We start from the raw sequence: 21,037 nt of genomic DNA, 5'->3' as shown, positions 1-21,037 counted from the left end.
AGCTGACACTAACTTCTTCTTCAATGTATCAAAAGCTTTCAGACATTCTTCATTCATACAAAAGGCGCATCCTTCATCAAAAGATTACTCAATGGTTTAGCAATTTTTGAGAAATCTTTGATGAATCTTCTATAAAACCCAGCATGACCAAGAAAACTTCTAATCCCCTTTACATTTGTTGGTGGAGGTAGTTTCTCAATGACTTCTACTTTAGCTTTGTCTACCTCAATTCCTTTAGCAGAAATTTTATGCCCCAATACAATTCCTTCAGTTACCATGAAATGACATTTCTCCCAATTAAGAACAAGATTTGTCTGAACACATCTTTTGAGGACAGTGTTCAAATTAGCCAAACATCTTTGGAAAGAATCTCCAAAAACTGAGAAATCATCCATGAATACTTCAATGCATTTTTCTAAGAGATCTGCAAAAATTGCCTGCATACACCTCTGAAACGTAGCTGGAGCATTACATAATCCAAAAGGCATCTTTCTATATGCAAAGATACCAAAAGGACAAGTAAAAGCCGTCTTCTCCTGGTCTTTTGGATCTACCACAATTTGATTGTATCCCGAATATCCATCTAGAAAACAATAGAAAGCCTGCCCTGATAACCTTTCTAACATCTGATCCATGAAAGGAAGAGGAAAATGATCTTTCCTAGTAGCTTTATTTAGCTTCCTGTAATCAATGCACATACGCCAGCCAGTAACTGTCCGAGTAGGAATAAGTTCATTCTTATCATTATAAATTACTGTCATCCCACCTTTCTTTGGAACCACCTGTACTGGACTCACCCATTCACTGTCAGAGATTGGATAGATGATACCTGCTTCTAGTAGTTTCAACACTTCTTTTCTGACCACCTCCTTCATAATAGGATTTAACCTTCTCTGTGGTTGAGCACTTGGTTTATAATCTTCTTCCATAAAAATCTTGTGCATGCAATAAGTTGGGCTAATACCTTTGAGATCTGATATTGACCACCCAATTGCTTCTTTGTTGGCTTTCAAAATTTCTATCAACTGCTCTTCTTCTTGTAGAGATAAAGAGTTATTGATGATGACTGGCTTTGTTCCATCTTCCTCTAGAAAAACATATTTCAGATGTGATGGCAATCTTTTTAATTCTGGTGTCTGTGCTTTGACTGCTTCTTCTTATCAATTATTTCGAATATTGGATCTTCCTCCGGACTCTTTTTCAATGTTTCCAAGTCCATCAGACATTCATCAATCAATTTCTCTTCTTCTTCATCTAAATCTTCACATGCATTAATGAGAGTTTTTTCCAATGGAGAAATATTTCGCACCATCCTTTCTTGCACCATACAAACTTCATCAAGTTCATCAAATTGAAAACATGCTTTGTCATCATTTGGATATGTCATGGCCTTGGATACGTCAAAAGTGACTTCTTCATCATCAACTCTCATTTTAAGCTTACCATTCTCTACATCAATCAAACTCTAGCAGTCTTCATAAAAGGTCTCCCAAGAATAAGAGGAACATCACTATTCCCTTCCATCTCCATCACAATAAAATCCACTGGGAATACAAATTTGTCAACCTTTACTAGAACATCTTCAACCACTCCAGATGGATATTTAAGAGACCTGTCCGCCAATTGAAGAGCCATTCTGGTTGGTTTAATTTCCAACCCCTGAATTGTTCTGCACATGGATAGCGGCATTAGATTAATGCTAGCTCCCAAATCAATCAATGCTCTTCCAACTTTCACATCTCCTATGGTGCATGGAATAGTAAAGCTTCCTGGATCTTTAAGTTTAGGAGGTAGTTTCTGTATGATTGCACTGCAGTTACCCTGTACATTGATAGTTTCCTTTTCAATATACTTGTGTTTCTTTGTGAGGAGTTCCTTCAAAAACTTTGCATATGCTGGCATCTGTTGCAATGCTTCAGAAATGGTATGGTGATCTCAAGCTTCTTAAACAACTCCATGAATCTTTCCAACTGCTTTTCTTTCTCCTTCCTTGAATAACTCTTTGGATAAGGAAGTGGCTTTTCATACTCTTTTTCTTTTTGTCTCTCCTCTCTCTCTTCTTCTTTTCTTTTTCTCTCTCTCAACTCTTTCTTTCCACTCACATGTTTCTTTTTCACTCTCACTCTCATTTTCTTTCTCTTTCTTTCTTGTTTTCTCTCTTCTAACACTCTACCACTTCTGGTCACAACAGTTTTACACTCCTTTCTGAGATTATCATGTTTCATCTTGTCAATTATTCTCTTAACATAAACCTCCATATTTTTAAATGCAGCATCACATTCTGACAATAAGACGCATTTGTCTTCAAGAATCTTTGGAAAGTCTCTTCAAGTTTTGTTGTTTTCTCAATTGGAGTAGATTGCATTTGCCATTTTTGTTGTTGCACTTGAACCATTGAGACCTGTTGTATTTCCTGTGTTATTTGAGAAAGCTTCATAATTACCTCTTCAAGCTGTTGAGATATAATTCTATTTTGAATAAGCAAAGCATCATTTGACTGTAACAACTCCTTCTGACTATGATATCCTCTTTCAATGTTGAATTCGTTGTCACTATAGCCATATTTTCAATAATTTCAGTTGCTTCCTCTGGAGTTTTCCATTTAATGTTTCCTCCTGCTGAGGCATGAAGCATCATCTTAGTTTGTGAACCAAGACCTCCAAGGAAAGTTAGGACTACTTCTTCTTCTTTGAAACCATGCATGGGCGTTTTTTGTAACAGGCTTTTATATCTGTCCCATGCATGCCCCAGTGATTCTTCCATGCCCTGCTTAAATGAAGATATCTCTTGCTTGCCTTTTATCCTCTTAGATTGTGGAAAGTACTTGTTTAAAAACTTTGTACCACTGCTTCCCAATCTGTGAAACTTCCTTCTGGAAAGAATTCAACCAAAGTTTAGCATTGCCTCCCAATGAGAAAGGAAACAACTAAGTTTGATCGCTTCATCTGGCACCCCATTAATTTTGACTGTGTTGCAAATCTCATTGAAGGTGTGAGGTGCTCATATGGGCTTTCATGAGATAACCCATTGAATTGGTTGCTTTTTACCAGTTGGATCAGTGCTGGTTTGACCTCCATGTTAGCTGCATTGACTCTAGGTCTAGCTATACTGTTAAAGTGCTGAGGTCCAGCTATATTGGTGTAGTCAGCAAGAGTTCTTCTGATATTATTGTTCTCCATATTTTCTGTGCTATGAACAGAACCTTGTGGTGATGGTTGAACAGAGTTTCCGGAGGAGGGAAAAGTTCTCTAGATGTTCGGATTCTTCTCCTCCGTCTACTCTCGTCTAGACCTTCAAGAAGAGGTTCTGTTGTTTTCTTGCTCCTAGTTCGAATTGCCTCCTGCATACACAAGAACACAAAACCCTAGAATATTTGGTTAGCACAAAAAGATATAGGAGAAGATAAAAACAGAAAACAGAAAAAAAATAAAATAAAATAAAATAAAATAAAACCGAAAAAATAAAAACAGAAAATAAAAACAGAAATTCAAAATTAAAGTCAAAGATAATCAACAATCACACAAATTAACCAGTTAAACCAGAGTCCCCGGGGGGCCAAAAACTTGATGGACAAATTTATGAACACCAAAATATGATGTCACAAACTTGTTTTTCAATCGGCAAGTATGACCGAATCGTTCAAGTAATAAACTTGGTAAGACCAAGTATCGTTCTCCCAAAGAAACTCACGCCTAGTTTAGTTGTGTGGTTTATTGATTAGCTAAGACTTAAAGACGAAATATTTGGATTTTATATGCAGAAGAAGAAAATTAAATATGTATGCATGAAGTTTTGATCAATGGCAAAAAGCAAAAGATAAACACTTTCAATGAAATATATGTATGAATATGTTGTTGGGGGTCAATTTCATCTTATCCACTCTCATATATTTTAGGAATTCTACATTCAAATCATCATTGTTAATGCCACTCTCTAAAGTACCTTTCAAGAAGGCTTCTCTCTAATCACGAGTTCATACAATTCCTAGCATTCCTAATGATTAGTTCATAAGTGCAGGAGCTTAACGACAACCAATATAATATTGGGAGAAATTCCCCGGATCTAGACTTCCCCGTATGCGCCCGTATCGATAAAACCAATAATCATGCATCGAATGAGTTAAACAATGCAAGCATTAAGCAAAGAGGAAAAACCCTAACTAATGATGAAAGAAAGCATAGGTCTTAATTAGAAGATGTAAAAACAGATTCCATATATGAGAGCTTCAAAAGATTACATTGATTCCCCAACAAACATACAGAGTTTAGTTCACCATATTCATGGTGAACCTAGATGAATAACAATGAAAGAATGAAAGATAAAACCCTAAAAAGGTGAAGAGGAAGCCTCAGCATCCAAGATCCTCCCTCAAAGGGGTGGAAGAGAGAGTGTTTGCTTCGTTCCAGCCAAAGATACCTAACCCTAGGAAACCCTAAAGCTTATATATTATTCGTAAATTACAGAAAATTAGGTCCAAGCCCATAAAAGTGCCGCTCAGCGGTAAAGTGGCGCTCAGCGGTAAGTGCGTGAGACGTTTCTTCCCCTCAGCGGCCATTTTGCCCCTCAGCGGACCTCCCGTAAGCTCCTGAGTGCCGCTCAGCGGTAAACTGCCGCTGAGCGGTGACTTCGGCTTCTCCTTTTGCACTTTTTGATGTCTTTTCTGATTTCATCTCTCTCCTTCTTCACTTCTTTCACCAAATTCACCTTAAAACCTGCACAAAAACACTGAAATCAAGCATAAACCTGTTCAGCTCTCTTATTTCTAAAAATATGAAGAAAAGCATGATTTCAAGCTAGTTTCTAAGTGTAAATATTGCTTTTAATGTCAATTTTAATCATGAAAATAACAGTTTTTCAACTGTTATCACCGCTCCAGATCCGCCGCTCTAGATCCACTGCTCCGGATCCACCGCTCCAGATCCACCGCTCCAGATCGCCAAGCCGCTCCAGATCGGCGAGTCCTCCGTCGTCGCTGTCACTGCCTCTACTACCTCAGCCATTCTTCCCCTCCGCGAGTGATTGGAAACCCTAAGGGAGCTTCTTGGCTCTTCTACTTGTCGTTAAATCTACTCTTGTTCTTCTTCTTCTTCTTCATCTCTGGTTTTGGATTTTCAGTTTTGGAATTTTCTGGTTTTGGATTTTCTGGTTTTGGGATTTTCTTGTTGCTGAAAAACAATTTCACTTGCACCACTCAACCGTCAGAGCCACTTCTCGGGTTGAAGGTTTACATATGATCAATCAACGACAATGGGAATTCTCTGTGACATGAAAATTGATTTTTGGATCTGAAGAGCACGGTTCCATTGTGTACTAAAATCTGAGAAAAAAAATATACTGCCTCGGTTCTTAGATAACCGAGGCATAATTCTGTACTGTTTTATCTTGACATCTGACCTAGGCATAAAACGTGTCCTTTTTACCTCGTCCATGTATGCATCGGTTCTACAACCGATGCCTATAAGGAAAATTAACCGGTTTCTTTTTTTATTATTGTACTGGTGAATATAAAAAGATAGCCCTCTGATTGGTGATATCAGACATGTGGGAGCACGGGTGGATGTTGCCCTGGGAGAAGGTCATCCATTATTTGGCCAGTGTTATCAAAGATGCCCTCTTGATGTGGATAGGTACATCAGATCTGCTCCTCTCAAAGTGCCCTCCAGACACACATAAGGTCCCTTCACATCCTCATAATCCACCCCTTCAATCATAGCTCACTCATACTGGCACCGCTCTCCTTCCCAATCAGTGCTCAAAAAGGTGTTGATGGTGTCAGCATAAAAGGAGATTTTCTTCTCTCTCACACAGTTGGTATAAGTCTCGTGCTCTTCTCCTAACTCCTTAGCATTAGTGTAGAACTCTTTCACAATAAGGATCCTAGCGGGAGCAGGATAAGTAGCCAGGTTCCCCCAGCCTCTGGTGCTGACCTCCCTTCCAAACTCGGGGGCCAAAGTAGGGATCATTCCAACCCTACGTTCCATTAGCAACTTCTTGGCGTCCACTGAGGGGAAGTACCTCTCGTGGGCAGTCGTTCTGAACTGGTGAGAGTAATACTTCTCTTTTTCTTTTCTCTTGTTGTCTGCGGTCTTTACTCTCCTTCCAGATGAGGATGTCATTTTTGCACACAGAGATTCACAAACAAAGCCAGAAAACATAAAAAATTAGTTCCAAAAATATAACAACCCAGTACCATTATTCCCAAGACAATTAGGGAACCATCAGTGCCATCTACATAGGACCATAGAGCTAGAAAACAAGAAAAACTCGTGTGTTGTTTCAGACATCCTTCCCTTGGGCGGCCTAGAGGGCCCGGGCGGCGAGCGGTGCTGCCAAGCATGGGTTGCTTCAATTTTTCACTTTCCAAATTAGTTTCTAATCAATCCCAGCCAAAATTAACACACTTTAACCGGTCCAAACAGAGGCAAAACAGTTTTACACAACCCCAATCAACAAAATCAATCAATTTCATCCCTAATCATCAAACCCTTTTTCAAGAACATGCATCTTTATCAAAATTACATCAATTGAAAGTTTTAGGGCTTATGACTTACTTGATTGGAAGCAAAAATTAGAGAAAATGATCAAACAATGGAGGGAAAAGTGTGATCCTAGCTGCCACCACTTCAAAACCCCAAACTTGGATCCTTTAATGGCGCAAAACTGGTGAAATCTTAGGGTTTTGGTGAAATTGAAAGGGGGAAAGAAGAGAGAATTCTTGCGAGAGGTTATTTGAGGAGCTAGGTGATGGACAAATTTATGATCACCAAAATATGATGTCACAAACTTGTTGAACAATCGGCAAGTATGACCGAATCGTTTCAAGTAATAAACTCGGTAAGACCAAGTATCGTTCTCCCAAAGGACTCACGGCCTAGTTTAGTTGTGTGGTACGTTGATTAGCTAAGACTTAAGAACAAAATATTTGAAGTTTAATATGCAAAACAGAAAATAAACATGTATGCATGAGATTTTGATCAATGGCAAAAGCAAAAGACAAGCACTTTCAATGAAATATATATATGAATATGTTGTTGGGGGTCAATTTCATCTTATCCACTCTCATATATTTTAGGAATTCAACATTCAAATCATCATTATTAATGCCACTCTCTAAATTACCTTGTCAAGAAGGCCTATCCCTAATTACGAGTTCATACGATTCCTAGCATTCCTAATAATTAGTTCTCTTAGCACAGGAGCTTAACGACAACCAATATAATATTGGGAGTAATTCCCCGGATCTAGACTTCCCCGTACGTTCCCGTATCAACAAAATCAATAATCATGCATTGAATGAGTTAAACAAAGCAAGCATTAGCAAAGAGGAAAAACCCTAACTAATGATGAAGGAAAGCATAAATCTTAGATTAAGATGCAAGCACAAATTCCATATATGAGAGCTTCAAAAGATTACATTGATTCCCCAACAAACATACAAGTTTAGTTCACCATATTCATGGTGAACCTAGATGAATAATAATGAAAGAATGAAAGATAAAAAACCCGAGAAAGAGAAGAGGAGAGCTGTCACCATCTCCCAATCTACCCCAAGGGGTGGAAGAGAGAGTGTTTGCTTCGTTTCTGCCAAGATACAACCCTAGGACGTCCTAAAGCTTATATACTATTCTAAAATTACAAAAAATCTAGGTCCAAGCCCATAAGTGTGCCGCTCAGCGGTAAAGTGCCGCTCAGCGGTAAGTGCGTGAGTAGTTTCTTCCCCTCAGCGGCCATTTTGCCCCTCAGCGGTCCTCCCGTGAGCTCCTGAGTGCCGCTCAGCGGTAAACTGCCGCTGAGCGGTACTTGCGACTTCTCCTTTTGCACTTTTGATGTCTTTTCTGATTCCATCTCTCTCCTTCTTCACTTCTTTCACTAAATTCACCTTAAAACCTGCACAAAAACACTGAAATCAAGCATAAACCTGTCCAACTCTCTTATTTCTGAAAATATGAAGAAAAGCATGATTTCAAGCTAGTTTCTAAGTATAAAGGTTGCTTTTAGTATCAATTTTAAGCATGAAAATAACAGTTTTTCAACTGTTATCACAACCCCAAACTTAGAACTTTGCTTGTCCTCAAGCAAACAAGATGTAACTCAATCTTCAACCAATTCATATGATGGTTCACTCATTCAAAAATCTTCTTTTCAAGATAAGTAAAAACTTTAATCAAACTTATGACCAAGATTTCAATCAAGATATGCACATGCTTTAGTGTTCACAAAGTCATTTAAATTCCAATAAATGCTATTTTTCATGAATGATCGATCAATTAAGCATGGATGTTCATGTGCTTATGGAATATTTCCTCACTAGGTAAAGTGTTTCACTCACACACAAGTGTATAAGAGGTAATCACTCATTCACTCTATTATCACAATGTCACATGAATCAACTTTGCCTTTCATTTTACCACAATCAAAACATTCACAAGCATGCATCATCACAAGGACTTTTCAATGGCTTATAATGTGGCTGGGTTAACAAGAAAATTGGTTTTTCTGGATCACAAAATCCTTGAGTTAAGAAATCATAACAACACAATTATTCTTATTCATTCCAACTTGCCTTTGCATTTGCATTGAGCTTTGCTTCTTTTTCTTTTCTTTTCTTTTTTTTGCTATACTTACTTTTTGGCTCTTAGCTCAATGCTTTTCCTTTTTCATGTTTTCCCAACAACCCCAAACTTGAACATTTAACAATACCACACAAGATCTTCTACTTAACTCAAGGTAAAGATTTTCAATCAAGGGTTTCAGTGTATGTTCAAGGCTAAGGGTTCAAAGGATAGAACAAAAGTGTTCTCTTTTAGTGGGCTAACTTTATGAATTTGGCCAATAAAAAGGGTTCCAACAAACGGCCTTGATCATATGATGCAAAACAAGCAATTGATTCAATCATAGAAAACCTGGGCAAAGTCATTCATGCTTTCAAAGTAATAGCATTTAACAATAACAACTCTGGAGCTCAAAACCTCACATATAAGCTCATTCACATTTGACATACACATCCTGCTTAATTTCACAATCACAATCATAATATCATGCATTTGTTCACAAAGCTTGTGAATCACCTGTATAAGCATTTTAATGTGCACATCATCTCAACATCAATCAATCAATCAGCATCATCAAGCATTACTTATCAACAATCACAGTTAATAGCAAACCATCATAACAAACCAGGTGTTCAATAGAGTACATCAAACCCTAATCTAAAAACAAAAACAAATAAGTTCAGAAAACTTAAACCACAAAAGCATAATCATATGATAGCATTTATCAGTAAATGCTATCTCAGCTCCTCATCAGTCTGAGCTGTCCTCTGTATCTTCCTCTTCCTCCTCATCTTCATCATCTTCAAATGCATCATCATCATCAGCTTCATCTTCTTCCATCTCTCTAGCTGAAGCTTCAGCTGCTCCAGCTCCTCCTCCATGCACTGGTTCCTCTGGCCAAGCTACCACATTATGGAATTCATCCATAGTCCACCTGTGGGCTGGAGGTGTATCATACATCCCCACAATCATCTCAGCAGTGGCCACCTGCCCTCTGTGAATGGACTGCAACTGAGCACCTATAAGAGACATATACATGTCCCTCATCTGGAATGGTTCTGCTTCATGTGTCTCAGCAGATGTCTGGCTCTGTGCTGGCCCTCTCTCTCTACGAGCACGGCGTGGTGGAACTGGCTGAGCTGCTTCCTCCCTCCACAGTACTGTCTATAATAAGCCTCATCAATAGCTTTTCTTGGCCTCTCAAATGGTGGAGCAGAAGTGTCCACCCCAGCTATCTTGCAAAGGTGCGTGATCAAAGAGGGATGTCCTAGTGGTGCTTTGTTGTTTGAGGTATTGGCGCACACACTAATCTCATCAGCTATCACCTGCCCAATATTAACATTCAAGTTTCTGATAGCACAGTAGATGAATAGTGCCCTGCTGAGAGTAATATCTGACACATGTGAACATGGCTGAATGTTGGCATGAGAAAACGCCATCCAATACTTTGCAAGAGGAGTCAAATCCGTCCTCCTAATGTTAACCACTGAGCCAGATCGATTCCTTTGGAAGTGTCCTCCAGGTATACACAGTACTCTCTCCACATCCTCATAATCAGCACCTTCCTCCATGCAAAGAGCAAACTGGCACTGCTCACCAGCCCAACATACAGTGTCCAGAAGTTATTAATAGAATCAGGATCATACCTGATAGCATGACCTCTGACATAGCCCAAATAATTCTCAGCTGGATCATCACCAATCTTCTTTGCATTGGTGTAAAATTCCTTTACCACAGCTATGTTGGCAGGTGCAGGATAGGTGGCTAGCTTTCCCAGTCATTCCCTAACACTTGCTCTCCAAATTGAGGAGCAAAGTTAGGTATCATTCCAACCTTTCTCTCCATCAGAAGTCTCCTGTCCTGAACCACCCTAAAGTGCTTCTCATGTTTCCTAGAGAGGAACCTGCTAGAGTGGGGTTGCTCTGGTTCCTTTTCCTTTCTCTTGGTTGCCATGGTTTTCAATCTCTTTCCTGAAGAGGATGCATTCCTACATTCAAACACAAATACAAAACCACAGAACATGATGTTAATCATTAGTAAAACATAGAACACAACTCCTTTCGAAGCTAAACCACCGCTGAGGGCCAGAATTTCCCCTCAGCGCCACCAGTGCCACATTCCAGATCACAAAAAATCAGAAAAACCAAATCTGGCAGAGTGCCGCTCAGCGGCAGTTTACCCCTCAGCGGTAACTCTGCAGATTTTTGAAAATCTTGTTTTAAAGCTTGTCCTAACTCCACCCAAATGCAATTTTCAGTTTTCCAGTTCATAATCATGCAGTTTAATCGGTTCAAACATCAAATATATCATCAAATCATGCATAGAAATCAAAACCCCTAAATATTCATGCTTTGACAATCACATTCAAATCAAGAACCCTAGAATGAACAAAATGCATTTTACTTACTTGGGTGGAGATACTAGATGCAATGAGAATGCTTCCAAGCTAGAATGCTCTCTTCCAACCCCAAACTTGATGGCACACTAGTGAAAAAGTGAGTGGAAGAGAAATTTTCTTAAGAGGAAGAGTGAAAAGATGTGGAAAACCTTGGAGAAGGTATGTGGGAGTGTTTGTGCAGAGAAAGCCTGAAAGTATGAGAAATTGCGCAGCTTAGGGTTTAAAAATACCCTAATGGGCTCGGGTCCCTAAGGGGAACTAAAGCCCATCTGCGAGAGTACCGCTCAGCGGTAAATTACCGCTCAGCGGCACTTTCGTGATGTGCTCTTCTCCTTCTTTTCTTAACCTACGTGCCTCCCATACATGCCCCTCACTGGTTCCCTGCAATTCAATGTTCAAAATGCTTATGCAAACCCTAACTAAAATAAACAAACAAAATATTCAATCAACTGGGTTGCCTCCCAGGTAGCGCTTGTTTAACGTCACGAGCCTGACCCAAAATCCACCAACACCCATCAGTAGGTGTTACAAACTTAGTATCCTTCAGTAGATACTTAACCACCTAGCATCCTTCAGTAGATGCTTATCCAACAAAATATTACAAAAATAATGTCACAAATTAAAATTACAAAACCAAATCAAAAGTTTTTAAATCCACTGGGTTGCCTCCCAGCAAGCGCTCTTTTAACGTCATTAGCTTGACCCAATAAAGTTCAAGTTCCATCTTCTTTATAGTTGATGTTGTCATTCCACCAACTCCTCAGCTGTTTCCTTGAACTGTTTTGGTCCTTCTAGAATATGGAGACTCTATCTCTATCATCTCCTTCTCTTTAAAGCCCTTCACAACCCACAACTTGTTCTTGATTCTTACAGGTGAGCCAAGTTGGAGTCTTCTTTTCTCCCAGTCACTAGGAATTTCTCCTCCTCTTCCAATATTTTCTTCCTTGGGTACCTGAAACAACAAACAATGGTTACCTGAAACCTTGAGATTTTCATCTTTACGGCTAGTCATGGGTGCATCTTGAAATGCAGCTTTATAACTAGCTTCTTCCTCCTTTGCTTGTCTCATCTTTGAAGACGTCTACCACCACTCTCTCCTCTCTGTCCTGGAGCACCACTATACCTTCATTTACATCAATGATAGCTCTGGCCGTTTTCATAAACGGTCTTCCAAGTATGATAGGTATCTTCTCTGTCTCCATCTTCATCACCACAAAGTCTGCCAAGAACTGAAGTTTGCCAACACAAACTATAATGTCCTCTACAATCCCACATGGCTCCTTTGAAGATCCATCGGCCATTACTATTTTAACCTTTACAGGTTTCACTTTAACATTGCCGATTTGCTCCAGTAAAGAATAAGGTATCAAGTTAACACTTGAACCTAAATCAAGGAGAGCTTTCTTTACCTTTTCTTCCCTATGGTACAAGGGATAGAAAAACTGCCTGGATCTGATGCTTTAGGAGGGAATGACTCTTTTTTAACAGTTATACACTCTTTTGCCTCATCATCTCTACGTCTCTTCTTTGTAGAGATTTCTTCATCAGATTTTGTGTAAACTGTGATTTGCTGTAGAATCTGTTCCCAAGGTGCTTCATTATCCACCATTCTGAATAATTCTGTGAAGTCCAGTTTTTCCCTTGATGGATTGGAAAAGGAAAAGTACTTTTGCTCTCTATTCTCTTCTCTCTTCTGTATCTAACTCAACTTTCATCATCAACACTCTTTACCACCTTGCACTCTTCTCTGGGGTTAACCTCAGTATTAGCCCCAAAATTTCTATTTGGCCTTTCTTCCAATTGCTTGGTACTCTGACCCATTTGAATCTCCAAGTTCTTTATAGCGGCTTCAGTGCTCTTTTGAGCAGATTCAGTTTTTTGTATGAATTGCTGAAGAGTTTCTTCCAACCTTGTTGATCTTTCATTAAGCATAGATAACTGTTGCCAAAAGGTGGGTTGCTGCTGCTTATTATATTGACTAGCTTGCCCAGTTTGTCCTTGACCAATGCTTGGGTGTGGTTTCCACCCTTGATTGTAATTCCCTTGACGGTATGGAAATTGATTGGCCATGAAATTAACGTCCTCTACAGCTTCAACTGGAAAGGCACATTGACCATTGATATGGTCACCTCCACATAATTCGCACAACTGGGTTTGTACCTGTGCAGCAGTTTTCAACTCTTTAGGTAATTGTGCAAGAGTTTTAGTCAGAGTCTCCAGCTGTTGAGTTAGAATTTTATTTTGAGCTAGCAAGGCATCATGTGTCTGTAATTGGAGAACCCCTTTTTGTTGCATAGGAGCTCCTCTCTCACTGTGCAGCTCATTATCACTAGTAGCCATGTTTTCTATAATTTCTGTGCTTCCTCTGGAGTTTTCCATTTAATATTGCCTCCTGCTGAGGCGTCCAGCATCATCTTGGTTTGTGAACCAAGCCCTCCAAGGAAAGTTAAGACTACTTCCTGTTCTTCAAAGCCATGCGTGGGTGTTTTTCTTAGCAGACTTTTGTATCTATCCCATGGATGCCCCAGTGATTCTTCCATGCCCTGCTTAAATGAAGATATCTCTTGCTTGCCTTTTGTCACCTTTGATTGTGGAAAGTACTTGTTTAAAAACATTGTCACCACTGCTTCCCAATCTGTGAAACTTCCTTCTGGGAAAGAATTCAACCAAAGTTTAGCATTGCCTGCCAATGAGAAAGGAAACAAGCTAAGTTTGATAGCTTCGTCTGGCACCCCATTAATCTTCACTGTATTGCAAATCTCATTGAATGTAGTGAGGTGCTCATATGGGCTTTCATGAGATAACCCATTGAATTGGTTGCTTTTCACCAGTTGGATCAGTGCTGGTTTGACCTCCATATTGCTGCATTGACTCTAGGTCTAGCTATACTGTTAAAGTGCTGAGGTCCAGCTATATTGGTGTAGTCAGCAAGAGTTCTTCTAATATTATTGTTCTCCATATTTTCTGTGCTATGAACAGAACCTTGTGGTGATGGTTGTAACAGAGTTTCCGGAGGAGGGAAAAGTTCTCTAGATGTTCGGATTCTTCTCCTCCGTCTACTCTCGTCTAAACCTTCAAGCAGAGGTTCTGTTGTTTTCTTGCTCCTTGTTCGAATTGCCTCCTGCATACACAAGAACACAAAACCCTAGAATATTTGGTTAGCACAAAAAGATATAGGAGAAGATATAAGGTCTGAGATGAGAAGATAAAAACAAAAAACAGAAAAATACAAATAAAAACAGAAAATAAAATAAAATAAAATAAAATAAAATCTAATGTAATCAAATAAAATAAAATAAAATCAAATAAAAACCGAAAAATAAAAAAAACAGAAAATAAAAACAGAAATTCAAAATTAAAGTCAAAGATAATCAATAATCACACAAATTAACCAGTTAAACCACGAGTCCCCGGCAACGGCGCCAAAAACTTGATGGACAAATTTATGATCACCAAAATATGATGTCACAAACTTGTTGAACAATCGGCAAGTATGACCGAATCGTTTCAAGTAATAAACTCGGTAAGACCAAGTATCGTTCTCCCAAAGGACTCACTGCCTAGTTTAGTTGTGTGGTTCGTTGATTAGCTAAGACTTAAGAACAAAATATTTGAAGTTTAATATGAAAAACAGAAAATAAACATGTATGCATGAGATTTTGATCAATGGCAAAAGCAAAAGACAAGCACTTTCAATGAAATATATATATGAATATGTTGTTGGGGGTCAATTTGATCTTATCCACTCTCATATATTTTAGGAATTCAACATTCAAATCATCATTATTAATGCCACTCTCTAAATTACCTTGTCAAGAAGGCCTATCCCTAATTACGAGTTCATACGATTCCTAGCATTCCTAATAATTAGTTCTTTTAGCATAGGAGCTTAACGACAACCAATATAATATTGGGAGTAATTCCCCGGATCTAGACTTCCCCGTACGTTCCCGTATCAACAAAATCAATAATCATGCATTGAATGAGTTAAACAAAGCAAGCATTAGACAAAGAGGAAAAACCCTAACTAATGATGAAGGAAAGCATAAATCTTAGATTAAGATGCAAGCACAAATTCCATATATGAGAGCTTCAAAAGATTACATTGATTCCCCAACAAACATACAAGGTTTAGTTCACCATATTCATGGTGAACCTAGATGAACAATAATGAAAGAATGAAAGATAAAACCCTAGAAAGGTGAAGAGGTAGCCTGAGCATCCAAGATCCTCCTTCAAAGGGGTGGAAGAGAGAGTGTTTGCTTTGTTTCTGCCAAAGATCCCTAACCCTAGGAAACCCTAAAGCTTATATATTATTCGTAAATTACAGAAAATTAGGTCCAAGCCCATAAAAGTGCCGCTTAGCGGTAAGTGCGTGAGTCGTTTCTTCCCCTCAGCGGCCATTTTGCCCCTCAGCGGACCTCCCGTAAGCTCCTGATTGCCGCTCAGCGGTAAACTGCCGCTTAGCGGTGACTTCGGCTTCTCCTTTTGCACTTTTTGATGTCTTTTCTGATTCCATCTCTCTCCTTCTTCACTTCTTTCACCAAATTCACCTTAAAACCTGCATAAAAACACTGAAATCAAGCATAAACCTATCCAGCTCTCTTATTTCTGAAAATATGAAGAAAAGCATGATTTCAAGCTAGTTTCTAAGTGTAAAGGTTGCTTTTTGTGTCAATTTTAAGCATGAAAATAACAGTTTTTCAACTGTTTTCACTAGGTTGTGGGAAATCAGAGAATGGGGGCTTGGGCAAAACCCTTGGAGTTAAAAAGGGTGAAAATGGCTGAGTTCGCCCAAGCTTTGGGCTTAAAAAAAAAATAATCTGCAGCGTCGCCGCTCGGGCATGATAAGTGGGGCGCCCGGGCGTCGGGCGGTACTGGGGTCCCTCTTAATTTAAACTGTTTTTCAGTTTCTTTTCCCTAGTCCTCACAATAACTCTCAGATCAATCAATTAATCTCTCCTTACCGCTCAAACATTCAGCTCTTAAAGAGTAGGCAAACTAGAATCACACGCACAAAAATAAAAAAAAAAAATAACAAAAATAAAAAAAATAAAATGAAAGAAACAAAATAAAAATTTCTAGGAACACTCGGTTGCCTCCCAGTAAGTGCTTCTTTAACGTTACTAGCTTGACCCAGAGCAAACACAAAATAAACATAAAACAATTGAAAATTAAAATAAAAAATTAAAAATAAAAATAAACTAAAAAACCAAAAAAAGAAACAATTAAAATTTTGTAAGACACTGGGTTGCCTCCCAACAAGCGCTTCTTTAACGTCACTAGCCTGACCCAATAAGCTTATGTCACATCTTTGATCTTGGTGTCATCTTTTTCTTTTCCCATCCAATTGATCTTCAACAACTTCCTGTTCACCTTTTTAGTTCTCCTTGAAATTTGAGATTCAATCTCTATCAGTCCATCAGCTCTGAGTTCTTTCACAACCCAAAGTTTTTTGTTAAATCTCACTGGTAATCTTGGTATCAGTTTTTCATGTTTTTCTAGAGAATCTTGATGAACACTTGCTCCTTTGCAGTCTTTTTCTTCCTCCTATACCTGTGACAAAAAACAATTTTTACCTTTCTTACTTGGCTTGGCAGCTTCTGTACTAGTCTCTGGTGTACCTCCTCTTGAAGTCCTGAGACTAGTCTTCTTCACCTGGATTGGCTGCTCAGCATTGAAGACATTGAAAATCACCTCCTCTTCTTGGTCTTTGAGTATTATAGTTCCATCATCCACATTAATGATTACCTTGGTCGTTTACATGAATGGCCCTCCAAGAATAATAGGGATCTCCAAATCTTCCCCCATCTCCATTATCACAAAATCTACCAGGAATCTGAGATTGTCAATTTGAATCATCACATCTTCCATTGCACCATAGGGCTTTTTGGTTGATCCATCAGCCATACACAGGGTCATCTTTGCAGGTTTGACTTCAAAACCACCAACCTTTTCAAGAACAGATAAGGGCATCAAATTAATACTGGACCCTAAATCAATTAGGGCTTTCCCTATTTTATGATTCCCAATAGTACAGGGAATGGTGAAACATCCTGGATCTTCAACCTTAGGAGGGAATGCCTTTTGTAAGATCACACTGCATTCTTCCTATACTTTTATTGTTTCCTCATTTACATATTTCTTTCTTTTGAGGAGTTTCTTCAAAAGTTCAGCATATTCAGGAATCTGTTGTAGTGCTTCAGTCACAGGAATTTTTATTCCTATTTTTTTGGAAATTTCATCAGTCCACCCTAATTGTTTTTCTTTTTCTTTTGTGGAGAACTCTTCAGGGTGATTAAGATCTTTCTCTAATTTTTCTTTTTTTATCTTAACCTCTTCCTTTTTTCTCTCTCACTCTCCTCTTTTTTTTTCTTTTTCACTCGATTTTTTTCTGTTTTCTCAATTTTTTTTCTCATCTTTCTTTTTTATCTCACTCTCTTCTATTTCTTTCTCACTCACTTTTTCTTTCTCTTTTTCTCTCTCATCTTTCATACTCACAATAGCCTTACAATCTTCTTTGGGGTTAACTTCAGTATTAGCCCCAAAATTTCCATTAGGCCTCTCCTCCATCTTTTTGGCCAATTGACCAATCTGCATCTCTAAGTTTCTTATAGCAGCTTCAGTGTTTTTCTGAGTGGAAAGAGTTGCTTGCATGAATTGTTGGAAGGTCTCCTCAAGCTTTGCAGTTTTGTCAGATAGATAGGGTTGTTGTTGCTGTTGTTGTTGTTGTGGTGGTGGTCTATTGAATTGTCCACCAGTTTTCCCAAATTGGCTTTGTCCTGTACTTGGATGAGATTTCCACCCTTGATTGTAGTTGTTAGGACGGAACTGGTTGCCCATGTAGTTCACATTCTCATTGAGATTCTTAGGCACTGCACATTGACTATTAATATGATCACCACCACATAGCTCACAAAGTTGTTGTTGAAACCTGTGAAACATTTTGGCATTCCTTTGATGGTTGAGAAAGCTTCTTTGTCAAGATCTCTAATTGTTGAGTGATAACTTTATTTTGAGCAAGCAAGGCATCATAGGACACTAGCTATAAAACTCCCTTAGGTTGTGAAGGAGTTTTTCTTTCATTGTGCATCTCATTATCATTAGCAGCCATGTTGTCAATTAATTCATAAGCTTCCTCTGAAGTCTTGCACTTGATATTGCCTCCAACTGAGACATCCAGCATCAATTTTGTTTGTGAACAAAGACCTCCAAGGAAAAGAATGACTATTGTTGCTTCATAAAAACCATGAGTAGGTGTCTTTCTCAGTAAGCTTTTATATCTATCCCATGCTTGCCCAAATGATTCCTCCATGCCTTGGTTGAAAGAAGAGATTTCCTGCTTCCCTTTGCTGATCTTTGATTGTGGGAAGTATTTGTTAAAAAATTTAGCAACCACATCTTCCCACCTAGTAAATTTGTTTTCAGGAAAAGATTTTAACCATAGTTTAGCGTTTCCTCCTAACGAAAAAGGAAACAAACTCAGTCTTATAGCATCATCTGCCACTCCATTCAGCTTCACAGTATTGCAGATTTCATTAAAAGTAGTCAGATGCTCATGTGGACTTTCATTGGATAGTCCATTGAATTGGTTGCTTTTCACTAGATGAATCAATGCAGGCTTCATCTCCATGCTTGTGGCGTTGACCATTGGCTTTGCAATGTGTTAAAATGGTAAGGGCCAACAATAGTTGCATAATCTGCCAGAGTACGTCTGTCCTCATTGTTCTACATGCTTTCCTGATCAGATTGTAGGACCTGTGAAATTCTTTCTAGAGAAGGAACTCTAGATAGTCTCTTTCTCGGTGGTCTTCTACTAGTCTCAAGTCCATCAAGAAGAGGTTTAGAACTTTTGTTGCTTCGAGTCCATCCTTCATAAACACAAAACAAAAACCCTAGAAAATATTGTTAGTCACAATAAAAAATAAAATAAAAGATAAAATCAAATCAAATCAAATCAAATAACGCCAAAATTAATTAAGAATCACACAAAAAGAATAGTTTAAACCGTGAGTCCCCGGCAGCGGCGCCAAAAACTTGTTGATGGATTGGCAAGTGTACCAAATCGCACAAGTAATATAAAATGGTAAGACCAATTATCGTATCCTAGAAGACTCTCGGCACTAAACAATTGTGTGATAACTCAATTAATTAAGACTTAAAATAAACGAGATCATGTATATAAGAATTGATCAATAGTAGAGTAACACAAAGATGAACAAATGTTCTTTAATATGAGATGAATATGTTGTTGGGGTTAGATTTCACCAAGTTCCCTCTCATGTATCTAAGAATTCCACTTTATGCTTTAATGTTAACGCCACTCACTAAAGTACTTAGAACCCAATCCCTTGGCACAATAAGCCTGCCTTAATTCCTAGTTCGTTCAATTCCTAGCGTTCCTAGAGAATTAAGTCTGAAGATCAAGAGCTTAAGACGACCAAGTACTCATACCCTCATCCTTGAGAAATATTACCCTTGGGAGAATTCAACAAGAACCTGAATTGTAAGGAACCTCCCGGCACTCATGCAATTCATAAATCATGCACTAAATGAGTTAAATAGAGCAAACATTAGAAATAGATGAATTCCCTAACAAATAATAAATAAATCATATAAATTAAGAATCAATTCAAATACATGAGAGTTCACAAGGTTACATCATTCCCCAACAACAAATAGAGGTTAGTTCCCCATAGACATGGAAAAACTATCTGAACAATGGAAAAGCATCAGATAGTAAAACCGTAAGAGTAGAAGAGGAAGCTCCCGCCTCCAGATCCGCCTTTAGAGAGTAGAAGAGTGTGTTGTTGTGTTGCTCCAGCCAGAGATACAAAACCTAGAGCACTTGGGTCCTTTAAATAAAGTTGGAAAAGAGTAGAAACAGGGCCCGGTCCAAAAGAGTCAAAACAGAGCAAAAATTGGGCCGGATCAGCAACGCGTGACGCTCTGGTGCCCCATTTAGGCCGCCCGAGTGGTAGACGTCGACTTCCATAGGGCTTGAGCCTTCAGTTTCGCCTAATCTTCAGGGTTCGTCGCCTGGGCAGCCTAGGAGTGTCCCAAGCGACAGACGTCGATTTTACCACGCCCAAGCCTCCTGCAGCTCGCCCAAGCTCCTTGCGGTTCCCTCTTCTAGTGCTTTTCTAGGCCTTTCTGAGCTCTATATCCTTATCACTTCGTCTCTGCTTCCTGTATTAACTTACTTTCTATCAAAACAAAGGGAATTAGTCATAAAATCATCAAATTCAACCTCACCTTTCTTATTCATGTAAGTTAATGAAAAAGCATGAGTCCAAGCAAGTTTCTAAGTGAAAAAGGTTTCTTTTAGTATCAAAGTTACATCACAAATAATGGTATTTTAAACCATTATCAATCACCACGATCACTTCTTGTTTCTTGGAGCTCTTTCTCTCTTTCTGTAAGAATGCACTTTCTGTAAAAGATATTACAAACTGTTGAATTCACAAAAGTTCTTACAGAAATCAAATTCGCCTCAATTTATAGATAAACACAAATCTGACGCATTTTAATCGACTAAGCTATTAATGCAGTCGAATACAACAATTCTGTTATTGCAGTTAACAGCAATCACTGCAGTTAATTGAATGTACAATTAATGCAGTCAAATCTCATTTAGTGTTTGGTCAACATATTTAAAAATATAGTCGTTGTACCATTTAATACAAGCATTAATAGAATTTCAAAACTGTAATAGACTTAGTCGAATGCACGTTGCATGTAATCGATTATATAACACAGTTAAACAAAGTTTTGAAAAACTTTCACTTTGAAAATCTCACAGCACACTTTGAAAATGGTTTGTGCAAAGCATCGAGTTTTAATCAACTTACTTCATAATGAAGTTGACTTAAAACTGTTGTTTTGACACACAATTAAAAGTTCAACATAAGTGCTTGTGGTTTTACTTTTATAAAACATCAGACATGCATTCACCAATAAAATCAATTATATAGCATAGTGAAATGCAATGTATCAAAAAAATCATGTTCTTAATGCTTTAAAGAGATTTATACAATGATTAAAACATATAGCATCAGGAAGAGAACGTGGGGCATTCTAGACTTTG

General features: G+C 38.4%; 1 protein-coding gene across 1 annotated transcript; it reads right to left on the bottom strand.

The window, feature by feature from the left end:
• Positions 1–17,995: 17,995 nt before the first annotated feature.
• On the bottom strand, positions 17,996–18,601 carry LOC148198415 (uncharacterized). The gene has a single exon (XM_088115796.1). It carries the CDS (start codon positions 18,599–18,601, stop codon positions 17,996–17,998), a length of 606 nt encoding a protein of 201 aa, XP_087971922.1.
• Between the last annotated feature and the right edge of the window lie 2,436 nt (positions 18,602–21,037).

This window comes from Vigna umbellata, chromosome 5 (genome assembly GCF_029865625.1).
Source record: "Vigna umbellata cultivar VRB3 chromosome 5, Vumbellata_1.0, whole genome shotgun sequence".
In the NCBI taxonomy this organism is placed as follows: Eukaryota; Viridiplantae; Streptophyta; class Magnoliopsida; order Fabales; family Fabaceae; genus Vigna; species Vigna umbellata.
Note: the sequence above shows the minus strand (reverse complement) of the source record. Positions and strands in the feature narration are given on the sequence as shown.

Bases quoted from the DNA above. Each gene is read 5' to 3' on its own strand.
- LOC148198415 (XM_088115796.1), bottom strand. From the start codon at position 18,601: ATGGTCAACGCCACAAGCATGGAGATGAAGCCTGCATTGATTCATCTA.